General features: G+C 45.5%; 1 protein-coding gene across 5 annotated transcripts in view; it reads left to right on the forward strand.

Moving 5' to 3' along the window:
* The window catches only part of CMTR1 (cap methyltransferase 1), an 84,029-nt gene that overhangs the window by 31,935 nt on the left and 32,531 nt on the right, over positions 1-19,563 (forward strand). For all 5 annotated transcript variants that reach the window (XM_075925065.1, XM_075925067.1, XM_075925068.1 and 2 more), the window contains exons 8-9: positions 1,860-1,994; positions 9,621-9,772. In XM_075925065.1, the coding sequence (XP_075781180.1) occupies positions 1,860-1,994; positions 9,621-9,772 (287 nt within the window). The remainder of the gene's footprint in view (positions 1-1,859; positions 1,995-9,620; positions 9,773-19,563) is intronic.

Raw genomic sequence — 19,563 nt, forward strand, 5'->3', positions numbered from 1 at the left:
CGCTGCTGCGAGCCGCCCTGCCAGCCCGGGGAGGGCGGGAAGGAGCTGGCTGTGGCTGGCGCGCGCCGAGGCGAAGTCCCGCCCCGCCGGGAAGGTCGCAGACTCAAGGTCCCGCCCCCTTCTCCCTCCTGACCCCGCCCCCGCAGGCCGCTCGCAAGTCTTGCCGCCGGCCCCTTGCTGCAGGCGCGGGGAGGGCGGGCGGCTGGCTGGCTGGCGTGACGTCACTAGCGCGCGCCACGCGAGAGGCAGGACCCCGGGGCAGGGCGACGGCGAGCTGGAGAAACGAAAGTGAGCGGAGCCGAGTCGTTCTCCCGCCGCCGGGCCATGGTGCCGGCCTGAGACCCCGCCCAGTGAGTGCTCCGGGGGGAGGGCGAAGGCTCTCGGCCCCCCTGCGCCCGACCCTTCCTGTCCCCGAAGGGAGCCGCGGCGGGCGGCGGCGGCGTCCCCGGGCCTAGCTGTGCGCGGGGGCTGCGCTGTGCCTCGCCCCCGGGCCTCCCCCCGCTTCGCCGCGCGCGCTGCTCTCGGCCCGTGGCGGAGGGAGGCTGGAGAAACAGCAGTTGCCGAGAATGGGACCCGCTCCGCTCTTCCCTCTGGGGGCGGCCTGGCGGGGCTGCCGGTGCCGCGGCTGGCGGAGAGCGAGCCCCCGGGGACCTGTGCGATGTGGCCCCTCCGGGCCGATGAAACTGCCTGGTGCTGCGTCCTTTTGGGCAGGACTTTGCGCGTCCGTCCTGATTCAGAGTAGGAGACAATCGCTGTCTCCTGGGGCTCTGATTTTGCCATTGATTTTAAAACCCCGCGGCACCACCCGCTGACTTCATGGGCTGCCACGAATGTGTGTATCCTGTCAGTGCTCAGTTCCTCCCTGCTAATGCTGTTTTAGGAGCTGTTTCAAGACTCAGTTGCCCCAGTTGGGTGGCGTTTTAGTTCTATGGTTAGCTTTCGGTTCTTTATTTCCTTGGATTTTAATCCCATTGAATAATAAAATTATCAGTATTTGTATCTATATTAAATATTTAGCTGAGTGAGATTCCTGCAGCACTAAACATACCCCCAAGGGAACCTAGGAGTTGCTCTAAGTAGTGTGTGTGTTTTTATCCATGTATCCCTTGCCATTCCCTGACACTTTCCTCAGCAAGTTCTTTCAGGCTTGTTTGAGTTCATTGGAAGATACTTGACCCTTACTTGTTTCTTCTCCCCCTGGATTATGTGGTGGTTGTTTGTCGTCAAACTCTTCAGTGACCTATAATGGGAAAGACACATCTGTATGCAACCTTATTTACAGCTTTTCTATTAATAAAAGATAGGAAAACTGGCTTTTAAAAAAATCAGTGTTTGCAGGGTCATATTTCTAAATGTTTTGCCGCCTTCTGAGGAAGTCGTCTTTCTGCACCTTTTCAGAGGAAACTGAAAACATCCTCTGAACTGGATCTTATATTTCCTCAATTTTGTACTAGTGTGAAATGAATCTCTAATATGTACTATGAAAAAGCCTTTTTGGAGACAAATCACATGTCTTGAGTTCCCAAGTGTGGGTTGATCTCTTGTCAGTTACACTCTCTCTTTTTTTTTCCCCTTGGTTGGGGGAGGTTCATGTATAGTTGTGGATTACATTGATCAACATCAGAGAAGCTGAAGGATGTCTTGGTTCCTTGTTTTTGGACTAACAGCTCTGTGATGGCATCTAGGGAAAAGCAACCACTTTTATTTATCTCAGGTTTTGGAGGCAAAGCATAGTGCCCAAATACTGTGAAAAACAACATATTCTGCTAGCTACATCAACAATACAGATCTTGCTCCAACATAAAAGGGTAGGAGAGAGGGAACTTGATCAGTACTTACTATTTGATCTCTTTTTGTAGTAAAAATGAAGAGACGAGCAGAGACCGAATTTAGCATCAACCAGAAGAAGCAGAAAAAGAGGGCAGAAGATCTGGGATTGAACCTCAGTTCCACTTCCGATGATGAACCTCCATTTAGTAATCATGCAACTCAAGGTAAGATGACTCAAGTGGTATGGATGCCAGAGTTGTAAGGAAATAACCTTGCAAGAGATGCTGCTTTGGTTTTCAGGGAGCTAATTAATCAGATGGAATTGAACACAGGTATTCAGATAATCCTAATTCAGTGCCTTAACCTCAAGAATATCCTTCCTCTCTGGAGGAAAGGACTGCATAGTTTCTGTACCCAAACTTGAGCGAGGTCCACCCCAAACATAATCTTATTTGGACACACTGCTATCTGAAAATAACATTCATAATCTTTGCATGCTTTGTTTGTTGTATCTTTGTTTTTTTTCTTTTGTCCATTAGAAATGAGTGTGTCACAGATGACCTTTTGAATTTGCATATTGTGAGCTCATGTATCTTAATTGAAGTGGCGCAGTGTACTGGAACCAAATGCATCCATTCTCTGTAGTGTTAATTAGGTACTGATGTTGAATAACATTAACAGTTTTTAAAAGTGGTTACATTTCCCTCCTTTCCCCCACTGCTGGGACTTTCACTCTCTAGGTTCTTCTGATGAACTTGTTTCACTTGTTCTTCAGTCATTATCTGGATTTCTAACATTTGAAAAACAGGTCTGAAATATCTTCTCCTCTCTTCTACCCCTCAGTCTATCTATCCATCCTTTAGGAAGAAGCAGAAAAGCATAGGTGTCACGTTCAGACTCTTGGAAAGGTACTCATATAGCTTTCAGTTTGGCATAACTCAGGCATCTCTCTGTGCGTGCCCACATTGGTTGTGCCACATTGATTGCAAATAAATTAATTTAGGGTGCACGTTTTCTGTTTTATTGCTGCCCTGTTCCATTGATGTAATGAAGAATGTCCCATCTCTTACTCCTGGTCTGTTTCCTTTCTTCTAGGCCCATGACAGTAACTGCTTTGTTAGTCCAGATGAAAAAGTCTTAAATGAGAATCCTAAATAGTGTATTGGATGCTCAATAATAAATGCTTTACAGATTAACTGGCAAGGTCCTTGTAGAGGTGGTTATGCCTGTCATTTGCTTTGGCAAAGTAATTTCTTACCGAAAAAGTTGTGAGGTGTTTTTTTAAGAGTTATGATGGTATTATTCCAGTGAATTGTACTCTTATTTACCTGTTTAGTGTTTTTATGGAACTTTCTCAAGTATGTAATTTCTACTTTACATTTATTTTTGCTTTTTCCATGTATCTGTAAAATCCTGATTTCTTATGATGTTCACATTTGGACTTGTTTTGAATGGACTAGTTTTGCTCACTCTTGAGTTCTACTTGGATGGTAATAACCAAGGTACCATGATAGTGCCCAGCAGCTCTGCTTACAATGCATAGCTGATTGCAAAGCTGTTCAAAAGCATTAGCTGAGTGACTTTGACTGAGATGGGAGTTGTGGCTAAAGTCTTTTCCCACCAAGACTGCTTTGAAAACATTGGGCCTCAGGCTGTATTCCAGCTTAATATGGGTGAAGTCAGTTTTGTGCCCTGCAGTGTAGAACCTTTCTACTTGCCAGTGGCTGTAGGCATGATAGCCACCAGACTGCCAGCCTGGCCTATAAATGCCAATTGTGGGGTCTTTTTAATCAGGATATGGCAGTGGTGACATGTGCTAGACAGTCTTTTGTCTTCATTCTTGCTAAATATTCCCAGCCAATGAAGAGTTACTGAGTGGTCATAAAAGTGTTTTACAAAACCCCAGCAACCTGATGTGTCTGAACGAGCTGTTATGTCTTCATTGGAAAGGGAATATTGGTGCCAACGAGCATTGGGGCCAGGCAGAATTGATTTTAATCACTGATTTTTAAATCACCACATGGAAAGCCACAATTTAAATAAATCGTTTTTCATCAACTTTTCCATTTGTTCATCAGTTATTTTCTAAAGAAAGTTGCATTCTCACTGGTTGATATAACCATTAAAACATGTTGATTTACAACTTCATAGAGCCGTTGTTAAATTTGGTACATCTTTTTGCTACGTAGAAGGATACAAAATAACTATGCATTTAATTAAAACAATTATATAACTTTAGTATTCTTATAGTCTTATTAATTGTGGATGTTTAGAAAATTGTGAGCAATATATTGTTTATTTAGTACAGGTTGGACTCCCCTGGTCTGGCACCGTTGGGACCTGATTAGTCCTGAACGAGGGAGTTTGCTGGACATGGAAGAGGCCAGTACTGGCTCCTCTGCTCCTTGGGGGCCACTGGTTCCCAGCCTCCTGGATTTTGGCCCCCACTCCCACATGGCTTTGCACTGCTGGCTCTCTGGTTCAGCAACATTAATGGCCGTGCTGCCACGGCTTTCCTTCGTGAGTGCTTCAGTTTTGGAGCAGTCACTGGGTCCCTGAGAATGCTGCACCATGGATGTTGCTGGATCAGAGAGAGAGACCAACAGAGACACACACACACACACTAATAGGATTGACAGAGTAGCTTATGCTGGTGAGGAAATAGCACTGTATGTGAAAGAAAGCATAATCAAATATAGTAAATATCTTACATTGACTCAAACTGTGAACAAAAATTCCAGCCTTGAATAATAGCAGTAGGAAGATACTATAAATAACCTGACCAGGATGGTGACAATGATTGTGAAATTCTCAGGGAGATGAGTGAGGCAACAGAAATAGAAAACCCACTAATAATGGGAGATTTCAGCTATCCCTGTGTTGACTGGGTACGTGTCACTCCAAAATGAAGTGCAGAGAGAAAATGTCTAGGCTCGAGTAATGTCTCCTTTCTGGAGCAGCTGCTCCTAGAACCTGCAAAGTGAGAGGCAAGCTCCTGAATAGAGCACAGGATCTGGTCTAAGAGTTTAACTACTTTGTGTAGTGATCATAATGTAATTAAATTTAACATCCTTGTAGGGGGAAATTTCAAAGACACCCACCACAGTAGCATTTAACATTAAAAAGCAAAACTAGACAAAAATGTGGATATAGGTTGAACCTCTCTATTCGGCACTCTCGGGACCCGACTGGTGCTGAACCAGAGAATTTGCTGAATCATGGGAGGTCAGTATTGCCCAGCAGCATTACCGACACTTCCGCTGCTCACTGAGCTCTTAGAAGACATTTAGAGGTAAATTAGAGCTAAATAACAGCACTGAACACTGAGAGCCAGGACTGGTGCCTGCATACACACTTGCTGGGACTGCAGGAAGCATGGCTACACCTATGATAAGTGGACATCTGGCTAACTGAAATCATGCTGGACCACAGATGTTGCTGGGCCAGAGAGTAAACCTCTCTTTAAACAGAAATTAAAATAAACAGTAAGAGTGAAATGCCTGCAAGGTGCATGGAAACGATTTAGAAAAACTAAACTTTGGTTTGAGCCTATGTTTATACCCCAAATACGAACAAAAAAACAGTAAGAGGACCAAAAATTGCCTCCATGGCCAAACCACAAACTAAGAGGACAAAAAGACATCTTTTAAAAATGGGAAGTCAGTCCTACTGAGGAAAATAGAAAGGAGCATAAACTCTGGCAAGGCAAATATACAAGTATTATAAATAAGATAAGCCACAAAAAAAATAATTTGAAGGCCAACTAACAAAGGACAAAAATGAACAGACTTTTTTGTGTGTGTCTCAAAAGCAGGACACCTGCCAAATAATCAGTGGGCTCATGGATAATTGAGGGGCTGAGAAACTAAATTAATTCTTTGCATGAATCTTCATTGCAGAGGCTGTGAGAGAGATTTCCACACCTGAGCCATTCTTTTTCAGTTATGCATCTGAGAAACTGTCCCGGATTGAGGTGTCACTAGAGGTGGTTTTGGAACAAATAGAGGTGGTTTTGGAACAAATGGCTAAATAAAACAGTAGTAAGTGACCAGAACTAGATAATATTCACTCAAGTATGCTGAAGGAACTTGGATATGAAGCTGCAGAGCTACTAACACAATTAAAAAACATAAGGAAAATCCAATTTAAACTTTCTCAAAAAATAGAATTTTATTAATCCTGCTTGGTTCCAATATAAAACTGTAGGACTTTCTTCTGTATTACTTACCAACTAATTAAATAAAAATCTACATAGGGTTACAACAAGCCTCTTGGATCTGGCTTCAGCCAGCTTATAACAAGAATGCTGGAGGTTTTAGACTTCTTACTGTTTTTATGCTACCTTCCTTTTTTTTTGGTCTTGATCTAGTAGTGCATGATAAGATTGCAAGCTCTTCTTATTTCCCCTGTGCTAACTTGTGCAACGGAGCAATTTAAAAACATAGCATCAGCCTAACAATGTTTGCTGCTGGAGAAGGAATCTTTTGCTGTACTGGTTAAAATAAACCTAAAGTAACTGAAGAGCTGATGGTAACCCTGGGTTTAACTCAGAGAGCTAGTGGAGTGGCCCCGGAGAGAGGAATGAACAATGGAGAGCCTCTTTTCTGGCAGGACTTGAAACACTCTGTGAGCAGGATGAGCAGGAATCTTTCCTGGATCAGTGTTTTTAATCTTGTCAGCTTTTCTTTTGAGAGGTTATGTTAGTCCTTATGGTTGTGAAGGAAACCTTCCTAACGTGACCCAAGTGTACTTGGTGCAGCTGTAGCTGCTTGAGGCTGGTTCTCTGCAATTGGGGTTATGAAAGGGCTATAGTGGGGTGGGAAGGACTTGACAACTGATATTAGGAGGACAAGAACTCGGTATTGCTGCTGGTTTGGTGGAATGCCAGCCATTGCTGCTAAGAGTAGATGACCCTGAGCAGGGCTTCTACTGCTCCCTGCAGAAGGGGATACTGATGGGTGTCAGCATTTGGAACAGGAGGTCCAGCCACCCAAGCAGAGAGCTGCATTGTGGAGTTCCCACAGAGCCCTTTGCTTGGTGGGTGATAGCAGCTGGGTCACACCTTACGGAACCCTGTGTTAGGAAGATAGTTGGGAGGCTTGCTACCACTGTCTTCAGACTGGGTGGGGCCTTCTTGCTCTTAAGACCACACTTCCTATTTTGAGGCAAGATGGGGTCTGGTTCAGGAGGAAAGAAAACTAAGTCCCTGCCATTTTAGCAAAGGATCATACGCGTGGAGTGGCTGGGGAATAACCAGGCACGGACAGACATGCACACACACAGTGATAAACTGCCACTGGGAAGGTGCAGCTCAGCATTTGTTTTATTTTGTGGGGGTGAAGCCGTGCTTTGTGGTGGTGGTTGCAAGGGCATCACTAAATGGATGTCTACAGTTTAGGGATGTGAATGACTAGTCACTCTCCCTCCCCCCCATGCTGCCTCTATCAGAAAGAGGCAGCAGGAGGGGAGGGAAGAGAAGGGGGTGCTTCAAAGCGGCAGCACTGTGGGGCGCATGGGGCCAGACCCTGGGCTCCATGTGGCACTGCCACTTTGAAACACTGCGTTCAGCCCGAGGTCAGCTGGGGACTCCCTGCTGACCCCTGGCTCCGTGCAGCGCTGCTGCTTTGAAATGCTGTAGGGAGCACAGGGCCAGCAATGGACTACTTGAGTCTCCCGTTGGCCTCATGCTCCCCGCAGCACTTTTGCCTTTGAAGTGTAGTAACAGCCCTGGAGCTGTTACTACACTTCAAAGGTGGAGGCACCCTTATCGACTATTCAGTTAGCCAACTAATCTAAATTTAACAAACCTAGTATAGTGGGGGTTTGCATGTCTGTTAGTTTGCACTAGGGATGTAAAAAAAGGTTTAAAAAGTAACTGCGTAATCATTAAATATCCTAGCAGTTACATGTGCTGCGAGCTCTGTAGTATGAGGCTTATACGGCAGAATCTACAGCATAGCTGGCTCCCCAGGAGCAGGGCCGAGAGCCAGGGTGGCAGTTGGCTCTCTGGGAGCGGGGCTGGTGCGTGCCTGGCGAAGAGCGTAACCATAACAGAAACAGATAAGCTGATGCTTATTGGTTAACCATTTAAATGATTACACTCTTACATCCCATGTGTGCACTGGTGTAGTTCCATCAGTCTCATGACATCAGTGTGAAGTCCTTAGTCCTGACGGGGCCAGAGAGATTTTGTGAGCAGGTATTTGAGAGAGAGTTGGAGCCCTTTACACTGATCTACCTCCAACAGATTGGTAGAGTTTCATTGCCAGTGTAATTGAGGCTTTGTGTAAAAAGCTTTATTTTGTTCTTTTTGTTTTATTATTGATAAATCCTGGAGCCTGCCTTTCTGGAATCCAGTGCATTGGGCTGGTATTCCAGTCCAGGTCTCTAGCATGGCTCAATGAGCCATTTAGTGAATGTACAGTGTAGCTACACTTACTAGGGAAAAGGCAGAGGCTGTGCATTGCTGCAGGAGTGAGCATTATCTGCCCATAATCTCATCCAGTAATGGCCCCACTTATCTGGCAACACTGCCTCTACAGCAGTTGGCAGCTGCCCACTCTTCGTTGTCTTTCTTGGAAGATTTTGCCATATGGGGTTTCCTCTGTATTGCTGAAATTTGGATTGCATTCTGACAGCATTTCAGTATACTGCTCAATTATAGAGGGCTAGGGATATGCAAGGTGTAAGAATTAGGTCTTACATATATGCAGCACAATAAGGATAGTTAAATATCATGGTTCAGGGTAGGGATGTGAAAATATAAACATGTACACTGTTAACCGATGAGCGTGGACTCACTGGTTAACCTTCACAGTTACACACAGCCCTCCTTCCCCATGCTGCTGCCTCTGATACAGAGGGCAGCAGTGTGGGGGAATGAGGAGCCTTTTAAGACAATTCCCTGTGCAGACCAGCTCCCGCGGACCTGCCTGCTCTCCTCTGCAGTGCTGTCTCTGATACAGAGGCAGCAATGCAAGGCAGGGAGTGGCAGGCAGGAGCTGGCTTAAAGTCGGCTCCTTGTAAGTGCTGGCTCCTACCTTTCTTCCCTGCCCTGTGCTGCTGTGTCTGATACAGAGACAGCAGTGTGGACTGGGACGGGGCAGCATTTCCCCCTATATGTAAACATGTAACTGCTGAATTATTCAGGGTTACATGTTTACCTAAATAAACAAATTTTAACATCCCAAGTTCAGGGTATAAGTGAATGATCGTTGTGGTCAAGCATGACCTCCACCTTCTCATTGGCATTACCTGGAATGGTAAATCCTCATATCTGGAGCATTTTCTACCTGGCAGACATGAGTGTGAATCAGAGTTTATTGCAAATGTAAGCTTGTTCTCAAGGGAGAAGTCAAGTGGCAGCCGTGAGGCGAGGGGGTTTGGCTTCCACCTTTAGTGGTGGAATGAGATCGCAAGACAGCTGGTATTTTGTCTTGATCGTTGTATGTGAAGTCTGCATGCTTCCCCACAGACAGTGACCGCTATTGAATCAGACTTTCCACTATCCCCTAGCCTGCTGGGATTTGAATTTGGAATCCCAGTACAGGCCATCCTCGCTATAAGTCCAAGATATGTTCCAAAAAACTTGGACTTATTGCGAAACAACTTAAAGTGCGGAACTTTTTTCCCTAAGTTGACTTCCGTTTAAGCAAATTGGGGGGGAGTATTTCGCACGATTTATAGCGGGGAATGGGAGGACTTACAACGCATCAGAACCTACAAACGTCACAACTTTAGGGTGACTTATAGTGGGGACGCCCTGCATACAGCTTTCCCTCTGTATACAGCTTTCCCTCTGGTTAGTGAAACAAACATTTGCTAATTTCTTCCCTCTGTTTCATTTTCAGAGTCTTCCAGTAGCGGCAGCGGCTCTGACAGTGAGAGCGAGGAGAAGCGACCTGTCTTTGGCTCTGACAGCAATGAGTTCAAAGCAGACTCTCTTGTGGAGGGCACCTCCTCACGCTACTCCATGTATAACAGCGTCTCCCAAAAGCTCATGGTAGGTCAAAGTCATTTCTGAGCCTGCTGAGATGAGCAGCTGAGAGTAAAATTGAGTGCATTCTGCTGTGAGGGATGCCCCTGGAATACACCATTGTACTACTTAAGCCCAGGATTTCTGCAGAGTTGTTCTGTCTGCAGCAATCACAGCTAGTGATGACTGTGACTCTGGACAGATCAGATGCTAATTTTATGGTGAATTTAATCTTTCTTAGTAGCAAGAGAGACCTTAGTCCATCTGACTGCATGTTGCATTCAAGTCCAAGTCAGTCTTGCCACGTACGCATTCTGTATAGAAACATATCCCTATTAGCCCCAGGCTGCAGAATTTCAAAGAGGTTCGTGGCTCAGCAAATCTTTGAACTAGATTTAAATGTAAATACGTCTGTGAGCTTGAGGCACTGGAGTCTTGCACCATTTGTAAAACTTGATGAAGATCTGTTTTGTGTCACCTTTTTCAAGTTGAGTCTATTTCAACTGAGACAGCAATAGAAACTTTTAATAAAGTGTCATGCAGGCTTCACTTTGCCATAACTTCAGAACAGGCTTTCCAAATATTACTAAAAACAATCTTCCTTTCATGTGGCACCAGATCCCCTGGGGGCTTTTGAGTTGTAAGTCTGTGCGTGGGTGGCTGCAAAATACACACCACCTACAGCAAACCAATATCAGAAAAAGGGGCATGAAAGTAGTGATGCCCCCATTGTGACATGGGAGTAGAGCAGTTGCTACTGGCAGTGCCAGCTGGAGAGCTGTTGCCTATTGGCTTCCATTGGTAGAGCACAATGGCTACAGTGGCGTGCATCTGTGTGCGCACTTAGTGATTTTGGCTACAAAATAAGGAATTTTGCAAATGAAGTCTAGTTTGCCATTACTAATGGTCAAATCCAATGCCTGGCTTTCTGAATATACTTCAGTAACTAGCCCTGTGCATTGGAGAGAAGACTCCTAGCTTGATCTTGTAGAATATGGCATTTCTCAGTGCAATGCTCATGCCATACAATATTAAGCACTTATCTTGAGGCTGCACGACGCTGCACAAGTCTTGTCCCCCAGAGGCCTGCATAAGTTGTAATTTCAGGTGACCGATTCCTTTTTTGATTCTCCCATCTCCACTAGTTGCCTGCATGATGCATGTTTTGTCTCACCTTTGCTGCTCTCTAGCATTGTGATAGTGTGCGGTCTGAGGCCCTGAAAGTTGGAACAAAGCCAAAAGACCCAGTGGAAAGACTTTTGCTTGGCGACTGGCTGCCCAGGAAAAGAAGGATGTCAGACGAAAAGTTAGCTGTAGCACTGGGGTAGAGCCTAGATGGCAGGGCCCCAAGTGGAAGATGTGTGCTCTTTAAAGTCCCCAGCTGCAGACATGAAAAGATTGAAAAGACAGCAAAGGCTCACCTGAAGAGATGAGGCTGTTGAGCTGGTTAGCTGTCCAGGAGTTGAGCAGTAACTAACAGCAGAGTTCAGAAAACACCAAGAATCGCAACACAAATAGGAAGCTCTGAAGTGAGTTGAGATGATCCCTACAGGTTTTAGGCAGGGGACTCATGAAGATGGCTCATCATTTTCCCAAGGAGGGACAAGATATTGGCCACAGTTGTGCAAGATTTTTCTAGCCAAATGTTCCTGAAGAAGTTGCTGAATCATATATGCTCTGTCTTGAATGTCAGATGGCACCAGAAGCAATGTAAAAAGACAACCATTGAGTCAGTCCTACTGTACACATGCAATTTAAAAGGATTGAAATGGATATTGTGGACCCATTAAAATTGAGTTCCCTGAGGAGACAGACACATTTTAGTTATTAGGATATAAGCATCCGGTTATATAATCAACTTACATAGTGCTACCACCAAGAGAATTGCAGAGGAGCTGATGACCATGACTATTTACTAGTGTGGTATGACAGTTTCTTGGTTGCCCAGTACTGAGTCTCACCATTGTTTCCCTCTTCCCTCATGGGGGCGCAGAGAGTCGTGCTGGTTCTAAACTGCATATCCTGATCTGCCGGTTTTAGCCACATGTCTGCACTGAGAGTTAAGGTGAATTTATTAAAGCTGACTTTTTTAGCACCCGGTTTTGTAAAGTTGCAGGTGCATGTCCCAACTGTGCACAAGAATTTGATGTAGTTGAAAGTAGCACGTCCCCAGTAGGGTGGCTACCATCAACTTTGAGAGTGATGCACTCTGAGTAACTATCCCACAGTGCCTCCACCCTTTTGCATTCTGGGTTATGCTCCCAGTATATATGCTGGCACCAAAAATATGCAGCTGTTGATTCTGGGTACCTCTAGTCAACAGCCCACAAAGTACACATTTCCTCCCTCCCCCCGCTTCAGACCAATGGCAAACAGTCTTTTTGTGCTTTTTTTTTCTCTTGGTTATCCACAGAGATGCCATAGCAGCATGAGCATGGAACCCATTGTAGCTCCTGTTGTGAATTAAAGCATTATGATGATGATCAGGGCTTGATTTCAGCCGCGCGACCTGTTTACCGGCGGTGTGCGCATGCGCAATGCAACTCTTGCGCATGTGCAGTGCAGGGCTGGCGAGCCCTGATGATGATGATTAACCTTAGTGCCCCTAATGCTGGAGTATGTCCAGAACATATCCAGGGAGTATGTCATAATAAGGAAGAATCTCAGGAAGCCATGAACATACTCTTCTATGAATCTCTTGAGTTGAATGAATTGCAAATGCTGCTGGCATTTGATCCTCTGGGCACAGTGCAATCCCAATTCTGGTACTGTCAGACAAGCACAGATTGGTGGGACTGCATTGTTATTCAGGCATGGGACAATCAGCAGTGGTTACACAACTTTTGCATGCTTAAGGCCGCTGTCATGGAAGTTTGCGGATTGCTTTCCCCCACCCTAAAGCACAAGAATACTATAAGACCCGCTCTGACAATGGAGAAGTGAGTAGCAATTGCCCTGTGGAAGCTTGCAATGCCAGACAGCTACTGGTTAGTTGGGAATCCATTTGAAGTGGGGAATCCATTTGAAGTGGGGGCTGTTGTGATCCAAGTAGCCAAAGCAATCAGTACCCTTCTGCTAGAAAGGGTAGTGACTCTGGGAAATGTGGAGGGCATATTGGAGGGCTTTGCTGCGATGGGGTTCCTGAAGTGTGGTGGGGCGATAGACGGCTCACACATCCCCATCTTGGCACCTGGCCACTTTGAAAAGGAGTACATAAACTGCAAGGGATACTTCTTGATGGTACTACATGGGTGGGTGGATCACAAGGGCCATTTCAGTAACATCAACATGGGATGGTCAGGAAAGGTGAATGACGTGCATCTTTAGGAACTCCTGCCTCTTTGGCAAGCTGGAACTTTTTCCCCAGACCAGATAATTACAATCAGAGATGTTGAAATGCCAATGGTGATCCTTGACGACCCAACATACCCCTTGCTCCTATGGCTCATGAAGCTGTACACAGGCATCCTACACTGCAGAAAGGAGCAATTCAACTATAGACTGAACAAGTGCAGAATGATGACAATGTGCTTTTGGACATTTAAAGGGAAGATTTTGCAGTCTACTAACAAGGTTAAACCTCAGCGAATGCAACATTTCCATGGTGGTGGCAACCTGCTGTGCGCTCCATTATATTTGTGAGAGCAAGGGGGAAATATGTCTGTCAGGGTGGAATGCCAAGGCACAGCACCTAGCCAGGAATTTTGAGCAACCAGATACCAGGCCAATAAGGAGAGCACAGAGAGGGGTAGTGCGAATCAGAGAGGCTTTGTAAGACTGTTTTATGAATGGCCAATTTTGAGAGTCCTGCATGTTGCTCTCAACATGGTGCCCCTGTATTCAGTGTGTTTGCCTGTAACCTCCCACCCCATTCAGTACAATCAATAAAGAGACTGTTGTTCAGAAACCATGCATTTTTATTTAGGGAACACAGCAGACACAGAAAAGGAGTCCCAGGGCGTGAGGTTTGGGGGTGGGTGATCACAATTGCAAGGAGGACAGCCTTTTGCTTTGTGACACAACCCTGGGGGTTGAGTGTGAGGCTGCCCTTGATCCTCCCCTCAGCTGACCCCCAATGATCTAGGGCCCATGGAAGGGGGAGGCTGTAGAACTTGGTGAGGAGGGAATGTTGGGCTGGTGGGGTTGCCTGTTCGGGTAGGCATTCTGGAAATCTGCCAGGTGGTCCATCACATCCACCATGGACACCACCACTCTCTTCTAGTGCTTCACTTCCAATTCCCTGCACACTCTGCTTTCCTCACACTCCACATACATCTCCTCCAACGGCATCTTCCTCCACTCACTCTCACACTCCCTATCCAAGTTGGTGGATTTTATTGACTCCTTGAACATCTCTTTTCTACTCACTTGGGCATGAGCCTGCAGGAGGCAGAGGGCCTAGGCATGGCAGCAGGCCAGGGCAGGGGTCATGCAGCACCTGTGTGTTTGGCACCGCCCATTTTCCAGAAGAATGCAACTTTCTCATTTGCAGGAGAGGGTGCGCAGGAAGGCGAGGGGTGGTGGGGGGATGGAGTCCAGGCAAGGCAAAGCAGCGGCTCAAGGCATGCTTCATTGGGGCTGAGCAAATGGAGGTTTACTGCAGAGGCATTAGCTAATAGCTTCCCCTGCTTCATCTGGTTTGCCATATGAGAGATCAGAATCACAGTGATAGAGAGCAATGCTGACTGAATGTGGCCAGAAACTTGGACCTTATGCCACCATACTTTGTGCTACAATGACCTCAGACCACTTCCTGCTGGCTTGGTGTCCTACTGTGGAGGATAGAACAAGGCAGGCCTCCCCAGGAATTTGTGTGATGGATAAGAGTTCCTTTATGGTATTGTGCTGGGAGGATTCCCACTCTGTCTCCCCAATATCTTACAAGCTGTTCCGGGGCCCTCTGATGTAGGTACAGTGGCCACCACAGATCACACCCAATTGCCTTACCCCACTTTTAGCAATATTAAAAATGTGAACTCCCCAGAAGTGCCCTCCCCAGGATCAGTGCCTGACTGAGGCATCCTGCAAGGGGGGGGATTGTCTCCAAGATTAGAAAAATGTCCTGGCTCTTGGTGACCTCAGTTGCCCTGCTCACCTGCTGACCATCCTCCTCCTCTTCCATCATGCTTCACACTGGGGCCTGAGGCTGCCTGAGTGTCTTGGGAGGAATCCACACACTGGCTAGGGAAGCTGGCTGGGATCCCATCCCCCAAGGCTTGCATGCAGCTGCTCATAGAAGCTGAATGTCTGTGGTGATGCTCCAGACCACTGGTTGCCTCCTTTGTCTTTTGATGTAACTGTCTCAACTCCCTTATTTTCACTTGGCACTGCTGAATGCCCTGGCATATCCTTTCTCCTCCCTGCCATTTGTGATCTTGTCACAAATTTCTTTTGCTGGTTCATAGTGCTGCAGGAACAGATTTCTCTCCCCACACAGCAATGAGGTCCAGGATCTCCTGCATCCTCCATGCTGGTGCTCTTTGGAGACCATGGTAAGGTGTGCTATCTGCTCTGAGGTGTGCTCACCATGCTGGCCACACAGGAAATTAAATTCAAATTTTCCCAGAGCTTTTCCTGTTCACCTGGGCTGTGTCTAGACTGGCAAGTTTTTCCGCAAAATCAGCTGCTTTTGCGGAAAAACTTGCCAGCTGTCTACACTGGCCGCTTGAATTTCTGCAAGAACACTGACTTCCTACCGTAAGAAATCAGTGCTTCTTGTGGAAATACTATGCTGCTCCTGTTCGGGCAAAAGCCCTCTTGCGCAAATCATTTGTGCAAGAGGGCCAGTGTAGACACAGTACGGTTTTGTGCAAAAAAGCCCCGATGGCTAAAATGGCGATCGGGGCTTTTTTGCGCAAAAGCGCGTCTAGATTGGCACGGATGCTTTTCTGCAAAAAGTGCTTTTGCGGAAAAGCGTCCATGCCAATCTAGACACTCTTTTCCGCAAATGCTTTTAATGGAAAACTTTTCCATTAAAAGCATTTGCGGAAAATCATGCTAGTCTAGACATAACCCTGTAGTGTAGTAGAGTTCAAAGTCATGGTCAGAACAGTCACTGTGGGGCACTGCGGGACACCTCTCACATGCCAAGAACATTGATTTTCATAGCACTGCGTTTGCACTACTGAAAGTTGACCATGCAAGATCAAATTTAGCAGTTACTCTATGTGAAAGCATGAGTACAGAAATCCTCTTTAACAGCCGTTAAAGTTGACAGAACAGTCTTGTCGAGTGTTCTCATTGTTTAGAAAATCGCCCTGATGCAGCTAAGTTCCTAGTGTAGGCCAGCCCTCACTTCCCCTTGCAGGTTAGCAATAGGTGCATTACAATCCCTGAACCTCTCTGGAAGCATTCCTCATAGTATCCAGTCCTTAGCCACTGGATGCTCACTGAAATTACCACGGAAGTTGTTCCCAAAAGAGACTGTGTACACAGCTTGACTGTTAAAACTCTCGGGTCCTTTATAACATCACAGCACTGAAATATATTTATTGTGAATCATAAGTTTGTGATCAGAGGTTAAGTTTTAAAAGACAGAGGAAGATAAGTGGAAACAGAAAGGGTTACACATATGATGCAAAACAGAGAATGCAATAATATGTCTATACTTAGTAATAGTTACATTTCCTATTTAATAAAATCCATTTCATATTTAATAAAGTAGATTCCTATTTAATGAAGATTTTCTCCAAAGGATTTAATCGTTGACAGTGCTGCTAGTTTTCAGTCAGAACCAGGATCCATGTTTTTGCGAATACTCTGTCCCATTCAAGTGATTTCCTATATAAATGGACACTCCCAGGTATAGTCCTGTAAACATTTGAAATGTCCCCCTTGTTAATTTTTTGGTGTGCTGACTAATGTTCCCTCTAACTTTTTCCATCCATGTGCAGAACAAGTGTTACGTGTACCAAGGCATGTGTGGATATGCACCACCTATAGAAACACATGCTGACATATGTGGGTAGTGTTGGCAGTCTGCTAATCAGCTGTATGGCATTTGAATTTCTCCTGGGTGTCTGCCCAAGTGCTCAGCTTGCAGGGAACACTGGTCACAGCCATATTAATGACCAGTATAATGACAACATTTGTTTGACATTGCTCAAGGCACACCACTTTCATGGTATTTATCCCATAAGCAGTGCTTGACAAATCATGTAATCTACTTGCCAGTGGTGAGTAGATTACAAGCCGGCGCAGCTCGCAGAACCGCACGGCTGGCGAGCGGGGCTCACCGCCACTTGGTGAGCCCTGCCCATAAGTAATAGGAGTAGCGTATTTCAGGCCTGTTAGCCTTAATGGCAGCAGTTCCTATGTCAGTACTAGAGACCTTCTAGGCCACAGCTGTAAAGTTTCCTATGTAGCTGCTCTATGCTGATGGAAGACAGCTTTCCTATTGGCATAATTAAACTACCTTGAATGAATGGCATTAGCAAGCTAGTGGGAGAGCATCCCCTGCTGACCTTACACTGTACTCATTGGTGCTTCTGTTAGTGTAATTTGTCACTTAAGGGTGTTTTTCTACACTCTTGGGTGACAAAAGTTTTAATGACATAGCTTAAGTAGTAAACCCTTTGCCAGCTGGCAGTAAGTAGTTCTTGGGGTCACCAATAGGAATCCCAGGAGAGATCTGGATGGATCAAGGAGTGAAATTCCAGGCACATCTGATAAGAATTGTACCAACTCTTGGACATTAAACCACCTGGATGGTTCATTATTCCCAGATGGGGTAGCCTAGTGGAAAGGATTATTCAATCCCTCAAAAAGATGTTGAAAAGATACGTAGTTGGCACCTAGAGAATGGCATACTGTGTTGCTTTATCTCTTACTTTCATATTGAGAAGTCCTACGAATGCCGTTTCATTTGTTGTACAGCAGCCTGCCATTAGACCTGATCACAAAAAGCTGGGAGAGACAAGGGATTGATTTCTCCAGCATTGTTTATTATTATATTAAACACGAGGAACATACTTGCAGAAGCACTTCCATTGTAGCAAAAAAAAAAAGATAGAGGATGCCCAAACTAGACAAGCTAGTTGGTACAATAAACAGACCCAGGAACAACTGTATAGAGTAGGGAGTAAGGTTCTGTTTTTACTGAAAGTAAGTTACTAGCTAAAGGGCAAAGCCAGTTTATAGTATTAAGACAGATAAAAAATTGAGAGTTGTATGAGGTAGGGAAGGTTTTTCATCTTTTTATAAAGCGTCTGCAGTTTTTAAAACTCTAGTGTTGCATGAGATATTATTGAATAAAAGTGATACAAATGGAGCATGAATAATATTTCCCTTTCCTCTCCCACGCACATTTTGTCTAATTATGTTGAAGCATTACCCCATGCTAGTTCTTTTTTCATTTTCTTTGGGAATTAAATAGATTGCAAGAGTTTGAGTGCTGGCACCTGAAAATTAGTTCAGGTTGTCATGATAATAATTAGCCAGGAAAATCTGAACTAACCCAACAATGAAAAGATACATTGAGGCTTGGCGAGGTAGACAGAGTGGATTAGGGATGTGAGCATGTATCCAAGTACATGGTTAACCCTCTTGGTTACACGCATCTCCCTCCCCCCACTGCATCTGTATCACAGAGGCAGCAGGGTGGGCAGGTGCGAACATTGGCTGCCCCCTTGAACTCCCTGCACATACTGGCTCCCGCTGAGCCAACTGCCCCTTCCCCCTACTACACTGCTGCCTCTCTATCAGAAGCAGCAGTGTGGGGCGGGGGGAGAAGGGGGCAGGTGAGAGCTGGCTTTTAAACAGGCTCCTGTGGATGCTGGTTCCTGTGGAGTCGCCTGTCTTCCCCCTTGCGTTTCTGCCTTCCACAGAGATGGTGGGGAGAGGGAGAGAACGAAATGGGAGCCAGTGCTGGTGGGGACCCAGCTTAAAAGTCAGATCCCTGCAAGCTCTGGCTCCCACCTTCCTCCCCCTGCATGGAAATGTATAACTGCTAAAAATTCAGCCGTTACATGTTTAAACCAATAGATGCATTTTAACATCCCTGGTCTAGGCCAGTCAGGGCAGGGGAAGGGTCAGGTAAGAGCAGCTTTCCTGAGTTTGTAAATGGTGAGTGGTTCTGAAAGATTGCAAGCCTTACGTGTGCAGGTAAGGCACACCTTACTGAACTGGGACTGCTGCCCTAAGAATGAAATCAGGATGTTCAGACCAGGAAGTGGAGAGCAGAATATTGATACTATAATGTGGTCAGTTTGAAGGCTGAAAACTAAGGCATGCTGCATCTGGATGCTGGGATTGTTAAACTTCATGATCTGGGACAGCATCTGAGAAGATTTGCATACTGAAAACCCTAGCTGTGAAATCAGAATTTCTTTTGGTTTGTTTCTCATGCACTGGCACATCCTTTTGTAGTTTGGGAAAAGATGAAATAAAATTTATATTTAACCGCCTGCAAAAAAAAGCACTTATGCTTTGTTTTATTTAAGCTATGCGCACCATGTAAGAGGGCGCTGCATCGAGGATTTAGAGCTGCATCTCCATAGAAAGACTACCATCATCACTAGCACAGCTTTAAAGATGATCAACAACCCCCTGCCATGGATTTCTCTTTCTAATAGGCCCTAACTGTTTCCCTGTTCTTCGAGGAGACAGCAGAGTTGAGAGTCTTTCTCTGTGTATTCAGTTCTATATAAACCTTTAGGGCTTGTAGGTCCTACATTATGACAAATAAATATCTCATTCTCACCACCATAGTGTCTAAGCACCACAAACATTTTAGGAAGGATCTTATGCTTTCAACACTCCTGTTAGGTAGAGAAGTTCTGTTTCTATTTTGCGCATGGGAAACACAAGCATGTGGCTTA

The sequence above is a fragment of the Pelodiscus sinensis genome, chromosome 3, assembly GCF_049634645.1.
Source record: "Pelodiscus sinensis isolate JC-2024 chromosome 3, ASM4963464v1, whole genome shotgun sequence".
NCBI classification, from domain to species: domain Eukaryota; kingdom Metazoa; phylum Chordata; order Testudines; family Trionychidae; genus Pelodiscus; species Pelodiscus sinensis.